This window comes from Mixophyes fleayi, chromosome 6 (assembly GCF_038048845.1).
Source record: "Mixophyes fleayi isolate aMixFle1 chromosome 6, aMixFle1.hap1, whole genome shotgun sequence".
Classification (NCBI taxonomy): Eukaryota; Metazoa; Chordata; class Amphibia; order Anura; family Limnodynastidae; genus Mixophyes; species Mixophyes fleayi.
This window is the reverse complement of record NC_134407.1, coordinates 61,695,778-61,712,866: the sequence shown is the minus strand read 5'-3', so window position 1 is coordinate 61,712,866 and position 17,089 is coordinate 61,695,778. Positions and strand designations below refer to the sequence as shown.

General features: G+C 36.8%; 1 protein-coding gene across 1 annotated transcript in view; it reads right to left on the bottom strand.

Moving 5' to 3' along the window:
* Positions 1-220: 220 nt before the first annotated feature.
* COL13A1 (collagen type XIII alpha 1 chain) overlaps positions 221-17,089 on the bottom strand; it is a 141,735-nt gene continuing 124,866 nt past the window's right edge. Inside the window, exons 32-38 of the mRNA XM_075216711.1 lie at positions 14,815-14,850; positions 12,230-12,283; positions 12,090-12,143; positions 11,146-11,172; positions 6,082-6,168; positions 1,789-1,827; positions 221-558 (exon numbers count right to left, since the gene is read on the bottom strand). Coding sequence (XP_075072812.1) covers positions 556-558; positions 1,789-1,827; positions 6,082-6,168; positions 11,146-11,172; positions 12,090-12,143; positions 12,230-12,283; positions 14,815-14,850 — 300 coding nt within the window. The 3' untranslated portion in view covers positions 221-555. The remainder of the gene's footprint in view (positions 559-1,788; positions 1,828-6,081; positions 6,169-11,145; positions 11,173-12,089; positions 12,144-12,229; positions 12,284-14,814; positions 14,851-17,089) is intronic.

Below are 17,089 nucleotides of genomic sequence, written 5' to 3'. Positions count from 1 at the left end.
GATGGGAAAACAACCAAGTAACGTTAAATTACATGTTAATGGCTGGGTAATCTAGGGAAGCTTGTTGAATGTTGAAACACTACAAACTAACTCTAGGCTTATGCTTGCCTGAAATATTTTATCTTAATATTTTTAGCCCTCATTTAGGGCCATTTAAAATTGCTTACAAGAGGGGTAATACTACAGTGACATTAAATAAAAGTATTCACGTTAAATACCATTGGTGTGGAACATTGTATTTTTATTAACCATCATACTCAGGAAAACGACCATCATTTTTCTGACGTATTTTTGGCACCAAAGTAAAATAACTTAAAAAGCGTTATTTAATAACTGTGCACAAATATCATGCAAATACAGCAGCATTTTTTTTCACAAATATTAGAAAAGCAAAAAAACAAAACATTTACACAAATGGTTCAAAACGAAAAAACCTTTTAGTATTTCTGTACAAAATGCAAAAAGTTTGGTGTGTCTTTTTTTTTTCCTACGGAACACTGTATAAAAATAAATATTCTATGTACAGACACACAGGACAATCCCAGGTTAGAACGATCACTGCAAAAGAAAACATAAACTTGGGTTAGTTTTGGAATCCTAGAGCTTGGTGTTGATTTTAAGGAAAAAAAAGAGAACATTTGAAAGTAAGGATGAGGGTTTATGGGTAAAAAAAGATTTGGTACAAATCTGGTATGGTAAGAGGTAAAGGTGAAAATTCATAACACCTTTGTTGCTCTTCAGCAATCACTGAATGGAACAACATAAACTGCAGGTTTAATTAGTGTAATTGTAGTTGGCCAATGGCAAGAGCTTCCTTGTGGCTAAGACTCATACACAGAGGTGATGAAGACCAAGCTAGTTAAAAGCAGAGACTAACCTTGTACTTTGCACTCGCTTTTGTAGAGCATTAGAAGTGTGTTTTCAAAGCTTAAAGTATTGGGTACTAAATTATGGTTCCTATAGAACTCCATTTTGTTGTATGAAGCATGAATTATTTTTGCGCTTTAGGCAGTGTTGAGAGTGAAAATAAGCAAATATATTTCAGAAAAGCCTTTTCCTTTGTGCTATAAAGGACTTTATTTGGAAATGAGAAAATTATTTTGTTGGCTGTGTGTCAATTTCTTTTTGTAATATGAAAGAAAACTACTACCAACGAAGAAAATAACTGTGCAACCCTTGAAGCTATCTACAACAGTCTATATTTCACATACTCAAGCATATTAGTTGCAAAATATTTTTTTTGTGCAATTTGGAAATCAAAGCTGACCCATCTACAAACGTCTGTTGTGCTCAATGGATTTAATCTGGCCTTTAGTATTTTGTATCGTTTGCATTCCATAGATTTAATACTAAGGGGGAGATTTGATAAATTATATTTTCTTAAAATATGTCGCAGGGGTCCTAATGTAACAATGTATGAACTATCTATGTTCTTGTGTGAGATACATCTCACGATGCATTGTGTAGTTTGCATTGGAAGTCTGCCCTTTACGCAGACTCACAGATGTAAAAATGAGGTTAAAATAGTGAAACTATATTGATCCATGCAGAACACATATATATATATATTTTGTGCACAGAACACAATGGCGAGCAGCATGCCAGCATTCACAGGACTGCAAAATCATTTATTCAACAATAATATTCATACGATGCAAATAATTGTTACATAAACGTGACTTTAAGGATTAGACAAATTGACATTACTGACTTAATATTTGTGCAACAAACAAATCACAATGCACATTGTTTCCTGATACAGTCCAAATAGCGCACTACTTGTCTTACCTTATTCCAGCAGCCTTGTACTGGTAAACCATCTTCTCCCTAAGGATATAAGGCATTGCAAGTTATTTTGTGTATATTCTTTTCTAAGTGAGCAAAAACATGCAGTAAAATTATAAAAAAAAAAAAATATCAAAAACTCCATTCAAAAAAGCAATGCATCTTTACATACATAAATGTTACCGTAATCCCCTTAGAACTGCGTCATAGACGGTATGGGATGAGACATTTTTCCCTATTATCTGTTGAACATTATTGTTGCTTTTTTACTAACTTGACAATGTTAAATAATTTTAAACAACTTGTGTGTAAATTCCATCATGTACAGATGGAGAACTGTTCATTGCACCAAACGGCCTGATTAGGTGCTAGTGACACGACGCATCAACCACACCGTGCATGTCTATCCCTGGCATCTAGAATAGAAGCCGAATGGATGGGAAGGGTTATGGCAGTTAAGCCAGCCTTCCAACAGCGCTTTTTGTCATTAATCTAATAAGAAGTGTATATGTGGCTAAATATTGGTTCTACCCACAGAAATAAAGCAGACCCCGCTATGTGTAGATGAGGAGTCCACTTTAAACTAGAAATCATGTGAGACCATGATAACAACTACAATATCGCTACCGATATCACTATACGTGTTCACTGTACTGGGCCAGCTGTCATTTTGTAATGTCACGTATAAGGGTGGAAATGGATGGGACAATAAAAATCTTTTTAAGGTAAATTACCCATACCCCTTTGTGTTTTTGCTTGTGTTGCAATGTGTGATTGTAGCATTTCAATACATTTGAAACTATACAGTGACCTTTAAAATGAAAGTAAAAATGCAAGTAAAACATGTATAAAATGTGTTTTGAATGCTTATGTGTTTTTTTTTATTGATTTTTACTTTTAAAAATCTAATCTCAAATGCTGCTCATGCAAAAGGTTGAAATTTGCAAGCTTATTCTAGTGACGCTGCCTGATTGCCTACATTGTCAATTTCCCTGGTATATGTTTATACAGTCAAAACAGTGGCAAAAACATGAGCCATGCACACACTGATATCTACTGAATTTCAAGTTAGTGCTTTAGAAACTAAAACTGAGATAAACACTTATTAATAGTATCCAGAATCATATGAGGGGTATCAACTTAAGTGATATTGGATAATATATTGCATGAGTTCTCTATCTATTAATGATTATTATGATTATCTTGGGAGTATTCTTCAACAGGCCAATGTGTGATAGTAAAGTTACTGCACTATAGTTCATCATCTTTATTCCATAGATCCTTATCCTGTACCCCAAGTCATTTGGAGTTTTTCACGTCAGTCATATAAAGTGTTTCTCTGTGTATCAGATGAATGCGGCTTGTAATTGGGTACTATTGTAGCACGTAGGTGGAGTTAGTACCCTATGTACAGCGCCATCTTTTAGTGTGTGTGTTTGTGTCACATGAGAATGCAACATCTACAGAGATTTGAATTTGTGGAATAATTTGTGAAATCATCCGAAGTTTCAATCTTGGAAGCTTCTTTATGTATACTTCCCAAACACTGGAGAATATGAGGTTTATCCATAAAGAACTGATGTATTAGCAAACCAGTTGCACAATAAATGACATAAGATACAAGTTTAGACAAGATGTATTATAATAGTAATAATAACAATAACAATAATAATTATATATATATATATATATATATATATATATATATATATATATATATTCTATCTCAATCACACATACATACATTTGTCAGGCTTCAACAAATCTGAGAAATACATACCATATAGAATTCTATTCTGTGACGTTGGGCTAGTGCAGCACACGCTACACAATCTTTCACATTACACTAATCGTTCACTACACTAGTAGAGAACTTAATGGACTTTTTCAACCTCTGTGAAACACCCTGCAACTATTACTAAAACGGTGCTTTATCTTTAACGCTTCTTTGCTGTGCTGCACAGAATCCCGGCACAATTGTTTATCTTGGTTGCCCTGGGATGCAGTGCAGCTCACCTCTAACCTGTGCATTGGGGCAGTAGGAATAAACATCTCTGCTTAGACAATAAATGGTGAAAAACACAGAAAGAAGTCTGAAAGATAAAGTGATGTATTTAGTAAACATTGAATGATGACATATAAAAAACAACTAATGAATGTGGAAAACCTCTTTAATAATGGGCATAAAATCCAAATAACTTTAATTGAAGGAACCTACACTGATCCTCCCCTGTAGGACCCCATAGTGTTTGGACTTAGCACACTTTAGTAAATCGAGTCCACGGCGGTATATGTTTATACTACTTAATTGCTTAATAGAATCTGGGGTCCGAATCTTGGTAGTTTCTATGCTAAATGACCCACTTTTATTAGAGACAATACTGGCCATTGTAGTGAGGGTACAGTGTTGGGGTGGTTAAGGTACCTATTTCGTGGAAGTTTGTTATGGTGTAGAAGGAAGAAGGTTGAGCTTGTTAACTTGGTGAGCAGAAGGAATCTGGAAAGTGCTTATTAAGGACAATGAGTTTAAAACACACATTACGTTTATATTGATGCGTTACTCTCTCTAAGGGTCATTAACGAACCGAAAAACGTGAATGTGCAGGATGTAACTGTTGTCTTATTTCATGTGTCAAATTTTTATATTTTAATAATTTAATTACACTAGTTTTTTCTAGAAATGTGCTTTCCTGTATAAAGTCTGTATAGTGCAAAACACATACCATTGAAAGGAGTACCCATGAGGGCAAGTTAAATGGGTATGCAGGTGTCTGCTATGTTGGGGATGCCCCCTAAATGCATAGTCTATTCTTATTTACACTCATTTCAGTATTTCATCCTGCAACCCCTTTGCTAGCAGTACCAGGTGCGTTACTGCGATTAGCTTTTATTACATAACAAATGCCCCGATACACTCAGCTCCTCACATCAGAAGCAATGTGTTCCTCCCCACCGTTACTGCCATGTTGATGTGTTAAATTATACACTTACCCCCAAAAATGGGTGCAACATGCCATAAAAAAAACAACAAAAACATGTCCACTACATGTAAGCAAGTATGCCAGTTCATAAATTATCTATTCTGTAGTTTATGTGTATAGGCAAGTCCAAAAGTTATTACTTGGTAATGCCGTTTAATTATTGTTTGGTTTTATGTTAATATGTCTATAGATAACAATTCCATTTTGTTTGAGAGACCAAGCAACCCAACAGCTCACACTTATCTTAAACTAAAATACAGAGAAAACATATGCCTGCAAAATAAAAGGAAAACCATCCCTTTTTGTAATTATATTAAAACATACATTTGGTTTAAAATTGAAATAAATGATAAGTAGATGGGGATATGTAGGTGAGGTTTTGGGTTACTATTTTTATTCATGTTCAGGAGTATTATTATTATTATTATTTATGTGTGAATATTAGCACAGGATAGATGGATTGGTGAGAGAGTCAGAGCATGTTAATTTAATCATGCAAAGAATTGGATTAAAGACAGTACACAGCATGCAGGAAAAAGGTTTGTTAAAGCCATACCAATGGGCAAGGGGCATCCAACCCATCCAGCCCTGGTATCCCCGGATCACCATTTTCTCCTTTTACACCTCGTTGTCCCTGTTCACAAAATCAACTATTTTTATTATTCCACAAGATGCCACACACTTCTGTCTTGATGGCACAGCACTCCAGCCCTGTGGCCTCAAAGCTGCGGGACACAAATTTGGGATTAAAAATGCCTTAATATTGTTTTGCCCACCCTAACCCCTTGGGAAGGGCTGAAATGTTCTGCCCCAGATGGGTCACAAGGCAATTCTGTACGATATTCAATACAGTCCACTGCTTTTATGCATGGACTGGCTTTACTATAGTTATAGTATCCAGCCAATGTATATGATATTAGTAAATGAAGAGTCTTAACACAGGACAGTGTTGGAGACTATGATAGAAAGTCCTACAATTGATAGTAGAATATTGCCCCTGTTGTTGTGTCCAGCAACTTTGTCATTTCTGGCTGCGATACCACTTGGCGGTTCCAGTTTTGAAGAAGGGAAGAATTGTTACCAGCATACATTAGGAACACACATCAATCTTCACTGGACCTGCACAGAATATTCTGTACAACCTTATTGATAATTGGAATCATCACTGAACATAGGCTCTCAAAGTTACACAATTAAGTCATGTCATAAACACACACTGTATAGTTAATCTACAATCATTATTCATCTACAATTCATCATTTGTTCTTCCCATCCTCAAGTCCAACATAAAATACATTGCAAAAATCAAACATACCAACGGGCAGGGTGCATCTAATCCAGGCGCTCCTTGGTCTCCCTTATCCCCTTTAGGCCCCCTAGAGCCTTTCTTCCCCCTTTCCCCCTGCAAATAATAATTAAGTTCAACAAAAGATGTAATGACTTGTAGGATCATCCACTTCAAAGTTGTTTTAGAGCGTTATGAAGAAAATACATATATTGTCTAAAAATATATAGTTTAGTATATAATATAATATTTGGTAAATTATATGTATGGTCATCCGTAAAATACATGAAATTATTGATTAATAATGAATGTTATAAAAATAAATGTTGTATATAATGTTTTTATGAAAAGAAACGTAAGTTCCGTCTTCATTTCTTTGTATCTCAAAGTAATCTCTAGGGAACAATAAAAACGTCACAAGTCTACTTATTTGGATTACAATGCGTTGATATAGTGTATTTTTAGTTATCTGGTAATTATATACGCATAGATGTTGCTTAAGCAGTTTGTGTGTTTCTAGATTATTTTAGTAGTATTCTATTGTACCAACAGGAAGGTTTAAAATTACGAATAGATTAATGCTAAAATAACATTAGGATAAAAAGTAAAATACCAGTAACTACCAAAGTAATAGAAACACTTTGAATGTCGCAGTTGCTAAATTTATTGCCTAGAATTGCTAGAGGAAGAGACCTCATTGAGACTGACTGGGGGCTCAGTGATGAAAGTTGCTGATGTTACCTGCTGAACAATGATTGATGTGATTTTGCAAAGGAAGTCTGAGGGAAGATCATCATGTTATAAGGGCAAGTGTGGAGAAATTAGAGTGTAGTGCACTCTCTGAGATTGCGTTTTATACCACTAACAAAATATCAACCGATGGGATAACTCATAGATGAATAGTGCTGCATCACTAAAACAGGGTCCCAGACACCAGAATTTGTGCCTAGGTGCATTGAAGCTGCTCTGATCCTTCTAGTGGCAATGCCCTATTAATATAGTTTGTGTTGGGGTTTCCTATATTTCGGTAGTTACCTGTATGATTCTTTAGTAAAAGCAAAGCAGATCATTTGAAGTCTGATTCACACTAAAGGCAGTGTGGTGGAATACAGATTGGTGATATACACTCCATTGTGTGTAATTCAGTTTTGAGCTTTCTTTTATATGTATTGATATGCCCATGTGTGAGGCATTTCTATAAAGAACAGGGGAATTACAAGGAATAGTGGGTAGAGACATGCAAATGATCACATTCACTATTTGCCCATCAATGAAGACTGATTGACAAATTCAGAAACTGTAGCATAGAAAGAAGGAGATTCACAGTCAATTCCTAGTTCTGGTTGATTCTTGACATATCTCTGGCAACTGCTCAACTACTTGATCACTGAGTATTCCAACCTGATTGATCAAGGTTCTAAACAGTTTATTTGGCCAGATGTGATAATTTCTCACCTAGTATAGAACAATCCGATTTTTCATAGCTGGATTCCCAGTGTTATATGCGCTGTCAGTAAATTCTATGTTATTTGTTTGCTTTGATATTGGTATGGTTCGGTGTTACCTACTTTGAATCTGCTACAAGCCGCTTACTGATTGTATCATTGTTGCGCCATATTGGATTTGGTATATTTTGATTTCCCAGTGTTATATGTAAGTGGGGTCCCTCACCTTTGACCCTCACTAATAATTATTACTTTCAAGCCTGGGTAGGTACTGAATTATCTGAGATTTCAGTGCTGGAGAACTCCAGCCACAAATCCTGGTTGTGTGCAGAATGCAGCATCTTAAACATTTTGCCTGTCCTAGTTATTCCAAAAAACACTCTATCCACTATATCACAATGTATTGCTATTGGCTTCTGACTGTACAAGGTTGATACTCATATCTGTACACAAAATGAAAAGTCAACTTGCTTTCCAATTTATAATTTATTATATTAGGGGAAATGTTATTCTTGTTTAGGGTACATTCACACAAACTGTAGTACATTTGCCTGTGGTGAGAAGCTATGCTGGGCACAAGCAGTTCATGTCCACAGCTTGAACGCTTTTAAAAGTGGTGATTAATAGACCCTATGATAATCCCCTTAACAATTACTCAGTGGGGTGTACTTCTAAAAACTGGTGCACAGTCTAAAGGTGCTGTAACCCATAGCAACCAGAAGTTTGTTTTATTGCTAAATTGTACTAGAACAATGACAGCATCTAATTGGTTGCTAAGAGTTAAAACACTATGTGTACTGTTGTCTGTGCATCATCTTTCATAATGTTACCTTACGGCATTTTTAGCAAAAGCTAGATAGATAATGGACACTGTTTGCTGTAGTTATGGACTGGATTTTTGGAGTTTGTGGCAGCCACAGACTACAGCGGCACCAAAACAGCAGAGGTGGCTTAGTGGACTGAAAAATACTATGGTTGTGGGTTTTCTGTTGTTGATAGGCAAAGCAAGGTCAGAGTTGTAGTTAAATTAAAATTTTCAAGTCCTCCCTTGCCTAATCCTGATGTACAGTAGACACTTGGGGCTAGATTTACTAATCTGCGGGTTTGAAAAAGTGGGGCTGTTGCCTATAGCAACCAATCAGACTCCAGTTACCATTTATTTAGTACATTCTACAAAATGACAGCTAGAATCTGATTGGTTGCTATAGGCAACATTCCCACTTTTTCAAACCCGCAGCTTAGTAAATCTAGCCCTTGGTGACAATCCAACACAATAAAATTGTTGCTCAGTAAAATCACGTGACGAATGTAAGCAGCACGAATGCATCAGACAACAAATGATATGTTTTGCCAGTGGAAACATATGATCAATGTAAATTATTGATGATAAGCGCTTTTTGCTTATTTAGCTTACTAGTTATGTTACGGAGAGTGGTGTATTATTTTATTTTGGGGGAAAGCGTATTTATGGTCTGTTTGAGAAAGATTAGAAAATATAGGACATTATTAGGCAATTACAGCGAGGCAAAATAAGTTGTGGGCTTGCAAAATGAATATAGTGGAAGGATGTGAGAAGCAGAGGAATAGAAACCAGGGAAAAGGCATTTCAACAAAGAAAGGATAATCCAGGAGAAAAATGGAACAGGCTACAGAGGAGGTTGGAGGAAAGACCCAGGTAAAAGGCACAAGTTAAGGAAAAGGATAAAGGGGACAAAGGTGAACCTGTGAAAAGCAAAGAAAATACACACACAATAAAAGTGAAAAACAAAAAGGAAATGGAGCGAGGCTTTATTGCACAAGTGTGGTAAGAGCACTTTTCAGTTGGTGTTCTCAGTAACCTTACTATGTAACCACACCATTATGCAAGTGTGTTTTAGACCTAAATGCAGACAGGCTGGAATTACACAGCAGATTCTGTGCTTGACCTTCACATTCTACAAAAGATCATCAGAGGTCAAATAACTGTTCAAATGTAAAATAATGTGCAAGATGGTACCCAGAAACTATTATTATTTACATGCTTCAATACAGGTTTCTTTAGTGCCGTGAATAGAGAAACCAAATGAAAAGTGTTTACAAAGTTTATTTTTTTAGACGAAAATTATAAATATTAAACAGGAAAATACAAATAAACAAACTTAAAGGAGAGCTGCCATGAAGATACATGTTATACTATATAAATAAATGAGGTATAATCAAATGCTATTATTCTGCATAATGTTTTTAAAAATCTATTTCATAACATGGTACAAAAAGCCCAGATTTGCTGTAACCCATAGACTCCAATAAGAAATATGTTTATATTAGTCTAACATAGACTAGAGCAATGTAAATCTAAAATTGTATTTGTGCCATATGCTCCATTCATCTCTATATAAAAAATGAAGCCCAGATATTGACAACACTTTAATGTGTATTAAGTATGGCCACAGAAAGTCCATAAGAGAGAACTACGTTTTAACTTTAGTTGAGTATCCATCAATAAAGATCTCCAACAAATGGTCAATGCAGAATATAAGTGGTTGATAAAGGCGTACTTTAGGTCTTTACCAGTTAAGATGACCGATAGTGTTATTGTAGATCCGAGTTAAAGGAGATTTCCACTCAAGATAAATTCCCCACAGGAACTCATCTTCCTCCCAACTAGCAGAACTGCAGTGGTTCCATGCACGGGACACCGGTGGTTCAGGAAATCTCCTCTTATAATATAATAGGTGGTATTACATAAGACTAGCTTAATTATTTAATGCACAGTGTCCCTTGCAGCTCAGTTCACAGCTGAACAACTTCCTTTGTGATCTCTCTGTGTGCCTATTTCCTTCACATTACTGTTATGTGTTTGATCTCTGATTTGGGCTACTTTATAAAGTGACTGATTAACAAGGAACATTTTATCCGATATTTGCAGACTGCCTTGAATATGACATATGCGTTTTGCATTGAAACATTGATAATTCATTCCTTTTGTACATTTCTGGGCTTTTAATAGCAACATCAACAATTGCAGTCACATCACTACAGAGAAGGAACATTACATAATAACATATAATAAGAACGATGCAGTTGTTCTAGTGACATCATTTTACTCTAGCATTATACAACATATACAAAATCTTGATGACAGCTTTCCTATAAGTCATTTTAGGTGGAATGATTACAATATACTTTATGTCTGCTGCAATGTGACACGTGCATACAAGTAATTGACACATTATTCTCCTGCTACATAAGCATGCAGAATAGGAATCTGAGGAGACCAGCAAAACTGATTTACACACAACACCACACGGAGCTGTAACCAGCTTTAAGCCCCTTACCCACTGGTGCTAGATGCAAGCTTTTACTAGCCTATTTTAATGCTGCTTGCTCTATTAATTTGCATCCCAAACAAGATTGTGGTGTCACTGGCATTAATGCATAGTATAAGCCATACTAAGGACCCTTAGTATGTTGTCATAAGAATGCATTGGGTTGCAGCTATAGAGAGACACACAAGTAGTGTTGTGTATTGTTTTAGAAGTGCATGTAAGTGACAGCACTTCTTTTGTACACAGGTGCCTTCTGGTTAGCAGTCCACAATCATTCCACCATATTATGAAGGGGATTAGTCACAGACTAAGAGACGTGAAGAGTAAAACCAAGGACTTACCCTATTTCCCTTCTCACCAGATGGTCCCTGAAAATACAGATTATAAGTATTTATCAAATCATTGATATGTAGCAATATAACTACAGTACCAGAGGCCTGTTGAGCAGTGACTACCAGTGCTTAGAAACCCTCCTTTCTCAAGAGAAACTCAATGGCACTCATATAATAGGAGACCTTCCCTTTGGGGTTGACAGCTGACAGTACAGAGAGGTTAATCAATGCAAATCAAGCCTCACATTTATTTCTATTACTACTTAGATTAGCAGCAATTAATCAAGTAAAACTGCCAAGGACCTCCACTCTCATACTACAGCTTCAGTACCGGTCCCTATATCTGGGTTTGCTATGTAGGCTGGAGAACTCACACAAGTCCTGTATCCTGCAACTCCCGGAAATATAACTACAATTATGCTGTGTGAGCCACTATCTGACATATGGCTTACTAAATACTATACAAGTTATAATGTCAAACAGCAGTATAAAAACATAAGCAGGAAAATAATGACACGTATGGACTTGAAAACAGGAGATAAACACCTCTGAAATGTACAGTGTCTTAATGAGTTGACACAATGATAAAATAATCACAGAATATTGTGACATTGAAGTCTTCAGATAAATGAGAAGTACAATAACACCAAAGCACCCCACCTTCAATCCCATCATCTTGATGTCACACCCAAAATTTGCATCCTTATGTTTTAGGATTGAAGACCTTTACCTTGAAGGTTTAGTGGAGTTTGAAATCAAAAATGAACAATCTGATCTGCATGTATTTGAGAGGCCATTGGTTCCTTGTTATACATATCCTTAGAGTTGTAGGATACAAATCTCCGAACTAGTAGAACACCTCTACTCCAAGGGACACAGAAATTGACCAACATTTCTACACATACACATGTCTATAAACTGCACACAAAACATTGCTGTGCTACTGCACTCACAGATGGTCCTGCTGGTCCGGTTGGTCCTGTGGCACCAAGATCTCCTTTGCTGCCCTGTAAAACAAAGTACAGGTTTTTAGGAATACATTTACAAAAGTGGCCAAGCCCTCGAGGTGGACACATACTATATCCATATTTACCCTCTCCCCTTTTGGTCCTGCTGGTCCTGGAACTCCAATTGGTCCATTGGTCCCCTATTGTACAGAAAAAAAAAAGAGATTATTTAATACAACTTTGATCTGGTTTTAACTTTTACAATCAGGAAACAAGCAAGTAGAAGAAAAGTCAATTTATGCAGGCAGCCAAGTTATCTTTGGCTAGTTACAGTTTTCAGCCTCGAGTCTAAACAGATCTTCAAAACATTAGGAGACGATGAAACACTAACGTTAAACACAAATGTATAACAAGCATTAAAACCAAATGTATCCAAAGTGTGATCGTACCAACTCAAGGCTGAAAAGGGTAACGTGATAAAGACATATTGGTTTAGTCACATGTTTAAAGCATTGTCACTAATACAAAATAAAACAGATAAAAAAGGAAAAGGATTTGCATCATTTCAAGAAGGTAGCTTAGCATGCAATTTGTAAATCACCATGCTGCAGAAATGGATGCATTTATAGAGATCAAAAGGTCAGGCCACATAGTTTTCACTTCTTCTAATGATTCCCCTCACACTAAAAACACTTGTGGTATGAACCAGTAGATACAGGCACAGAGCAATTGTGTTTCATGGTCGGCCTTTCTGAGCTGTCCCCAGCACCCGGTCTGCATGCGGTCAGGTACTGTACATGACCTCAACACAATATCCATCTCCCACTTTCTGCTGTTTCAAGGAGGACAACACAAAAAACTTCAATCCCCAAACAATATTTGGCAGGTGCTTAATGACCAGAAAAAAAAGAAAAGGAAAAAGCCTAGGATGGACATAAAAAATTCAAACAATTATTGTTTGCCGCTAACAAAGGATTGCAGAGGTTACTTCTTAATTACAGAATGACAGCTCTTAAAGAACTTTTATATTCTATACTTTTCCATGAGGGCTTCTGTAGTCCTGCCTACCATGCACAGTGTATATGCGGTGCACCTCACTGCTACATAGGTGGGAGGGGGGCAGGAGGGGTGCCCTGTCATATTCCATAGCCACATGATTGTCAGCAGGCCTATTCTTATGTTTCAGTTTTCGTTTACACGTGTATGTAAACTCTGCAGATGAATTGGATTCTCTTAAAATTTTAACATCAGCCAACTTCAACTACAGTACAGGAACAGTGAAAACTGTAAGAAAAAATCCAATCATGTACAACCAGTCCTAGAGAAATGAGCTGGACATTACTATATTCACTTGTAGAGTAATGTCAGGATATGAATACATCACACTAGTTGCTCATAGTTAAAAATAGTTTCATCATCTATAAGAAAAGCTGTCTGTCTGTTTGTCTGTCTATCTGAATATTGATTTCTATGTTGAGATTTGCTTAACTTGCATTCACTTCTTGGTAATGTAGGGCAGAACAAATAATTGCTAGTATAAACCCTTATAGAGAAACCTGAACCACATATATTAGGTTGAGGGCAAGCTTGTATCTAATTTTCTAATAAAGGCTAGAACAGCCTTTATTTGAGCATTTCTGTGCATGAAACTTTTGATTTGTTAACAATGAATCATGTGATTTAGCTCATATAATTAATAAAAATTGCTAGCTTTAGAGTATAAAAGGCCTCCCAAACATACAGACAGGCAGTGAAGTAAAAAACATCTCTTCACAATACAAAGGCTGGAAATATCTTGAATGATTTTCTCTTGAAGTACGTGCTTGATGTGTGTGCTTGATGTGTGTGATATGTGTGCTTGATGTGTGTGATATGTGTGCTTGATGTGTGTGATATGCTTGATGTGTGTGATATGCGCGCTTGATGTGTGTGATATGCGTGCTTGATGTGTGTGATATGCGTGCTTGATGTGTGTGATATGCATACTTGATGTGTGTGATATGCGTGCTTGATGTGTGTGATATGCGTGCTTGATGTGTGTGATATGCGTGCTTGATGTGTGTGATATGCATACTTGATGTGTGTGATATGCGTGCTTGATGTGTGTGATATGCGTGCTAGATGTGTGTGATATGCGTGCTTGATGTGTGTGATATGCGTGCTTGATGTGTGTGATATGCGTGCTTGATGTGTGTGATATGCGCGCTTGATGTGTGTGATATGCGTGCTTGATGTGTGTGATATGCGCGCTTGATGTGTGTGATATGCATGCTTGATGTGTGTGATATGCGTGCTTGATGTGTGTGATATGCGTGCTTGATGTGTGTGATATGCGTGCTTGATGTGTGTGATATGCGTGCTTGATGTGTTTATGTGTCATTGGCAGGACGTTCATGTACAGCAATTTGCACATTATTCCTGATGTACCTCACATGTTTAATACTGAGCACACCAGTGACTGGATCCATATAGTTACCAAAGTGCAACTGAACACTTCACTCACATGGTATGTATGTTTCATTGCTTAATAGTCAAAATTCCAATAATTAAAGAGAGCTATTAGGAAGCTGTCGTAAGAGTATTTTGAAAAATTCAATATAAATAGTCTGAGTTTTTATGTTGCTTGTAGGTTGGGGGGAGTCATCTGATAGCGAGCAGGCTGCAGTAAAGAACAGACGGGACAAGGCAAGGTAGGAGAGATGTAGGTTAGTGTAATGGAGTTAGGACTCACCGGTGGACCAACTCTGCCGTCTATACCTGAAGCACCCTGGACAGCAGGGCAGAATGTCAATACAAATGGAGGGGGCAGGAGAATGGAAGAGGGAAAACAGGGAGGGAGGGGAGATGTGAGTGAAGCAGCAACTGAAAACATACATACACTTAAATTCCCTTATGATCAGAGTCAGCACTGACAACACAAGATACAAGGTAAAGGTGCAGGTGTTGTTACGGCACATTGACATAATATAGTCTGATGACATTGCACAATCATTCATATGAGCTGCCCTTGCAGTGTTGTCATTCTATTATTACATTACAGGAATTCATCTTCCCAACTTACATAGCTCAATAATGAAGTACTGGGAACACTAATCACCAACTTATTTTAGCTAAAGTAGCAGCATTTGTCAGCTGCCTTATATTGCTTCCTCTATTATAAATACCCACATAATTATCTTTAAAAGAATCAGTGCTTCATATGTAAGCCATATGTCTAAACAAAGTGGATATATATATATATATATATATATATATATATATATATATATATATATGTGTTTGCACATGTTTAGGGAAGGTCTGGCAAGAGGAGTGCAAGTGCAACTGCCCTGGAACACTGTTGTCCTTGTAAATGAAGGTTGGTTTGATGGTGATATTGATGGTCTGGTGTCCTGTGACTCTGGGTCAAGTGAGACAAATACTGTTCAGTGACAGATCTGGTTTATACTGCAGCTAGCAGGTGACCGGTGTGTAATATTGCAATTGCTGAATGACCACTGTAAAGACCAATGGCCACCTTACTATTGTCTATTTACTGATCCCTATATAATATAGTTTGTTAAAGCCCTGGGTGGTACTTATATGTACTGTGCAAACAACTGACACAAGTGCCTTGCATTTATATATTTCTGTAAAGATATAGAATTCACTTTCACAGCATTTAAAATACGAGGAGGTTGGATCCCTTTACGCAAATTCTGCCTGTGTCCCTGTCTGCGGATAAAACCTTGCATAGTGTGATGGCTCTGCCTTAAGTAGCCCTAAGATGTTGTCACATTAATCAAGAGATTCTTACTCATACAGGAATTGATGGAGGACTGGTTACACCTCAGCATAGACAAGACAGAATATGAATATGTTATGAGGATTATATCCTGCCATGTGACCCTTAGTAAATAATACAATTCTTGCTGGATACACTTTAAGAAAAGTGTACACAGCAATTGCAAAATCCATTTGTCAAGCATTTTAATGACCCAGAGGTATTAGGCCAGTTTTCAGCAAAAAACAATTGAGGTTACATGACCAGGGATACTTTGGGGAGCACCATACAGTTTTCTCAGTCTGACGCTAGTTATAGTTATCCATCTCTGTCTACTACAATACCTGATTTAATTGGAACCTGGAGATCTGAATTTAGAGAATACAGTGTAAGAGATGTAGAGGTCAGTTTTATGGGCAAATTCACTGCTAAAGATCATCAAATAATTTTGAGAAAATCAACTTCTTTCCCAAACAAAAGCATATACACACTGCATATCGTACCATCCATAATGTGGTATTTTGTGCACTGTAGAAAATAACATGCCGATCATTAGTGTGGTTATATTCACACTCCAAACAAAAATAACAGCCAAACAATTTTAAACATTCACATAGACTAGATTGTATCAATTTTGAGATATATATATATATATATATATATATATATATATATATACACACATACCTACACAGGGACTGATGTAGAGTCAGACTTAAGTCCAAATGAACAGTGCAAAAAGTATTTTTAGCCAAGGATCAGTCTCAGACACATCTCCCTCTTGCACCTCTCTGCACTTAGAGAGGTGGAACGGGGAAGGTAGTGGGTGAGTCTAGCAATGTAAAGGCGTGTTCACGCTCTCTATGTACTATGCTGAGTTGAAATTGCTGCAGATAGGTCTCTAGGAGAGGTATCTTTTGCGGGTGCTTTCTGCCGGTGCAGTATTAAAAAGAAAAGGTGAGCACCCCCTCCCAAACAGCATAAATCACCCTTGTGCTGTATGGGTGGGAGAAGCACAATTTTATTTATTTTTTAACATTAATTTATTTATTTAGTAATCTGCTTTACAGGGCTGTTGTGACTTATACACTTAAATGGTTCATGCACATCGGCCCATAAGGCAGATAAAGAGGTGTTTTTGTGCAAGTTGCATAATATTCTGAGTTGCACTGGAATACAGATTAAATTGCTTCCGACTCTACATGGCCCACAGTGGTCAATGTGGAAATTTAGAAGTGACAAT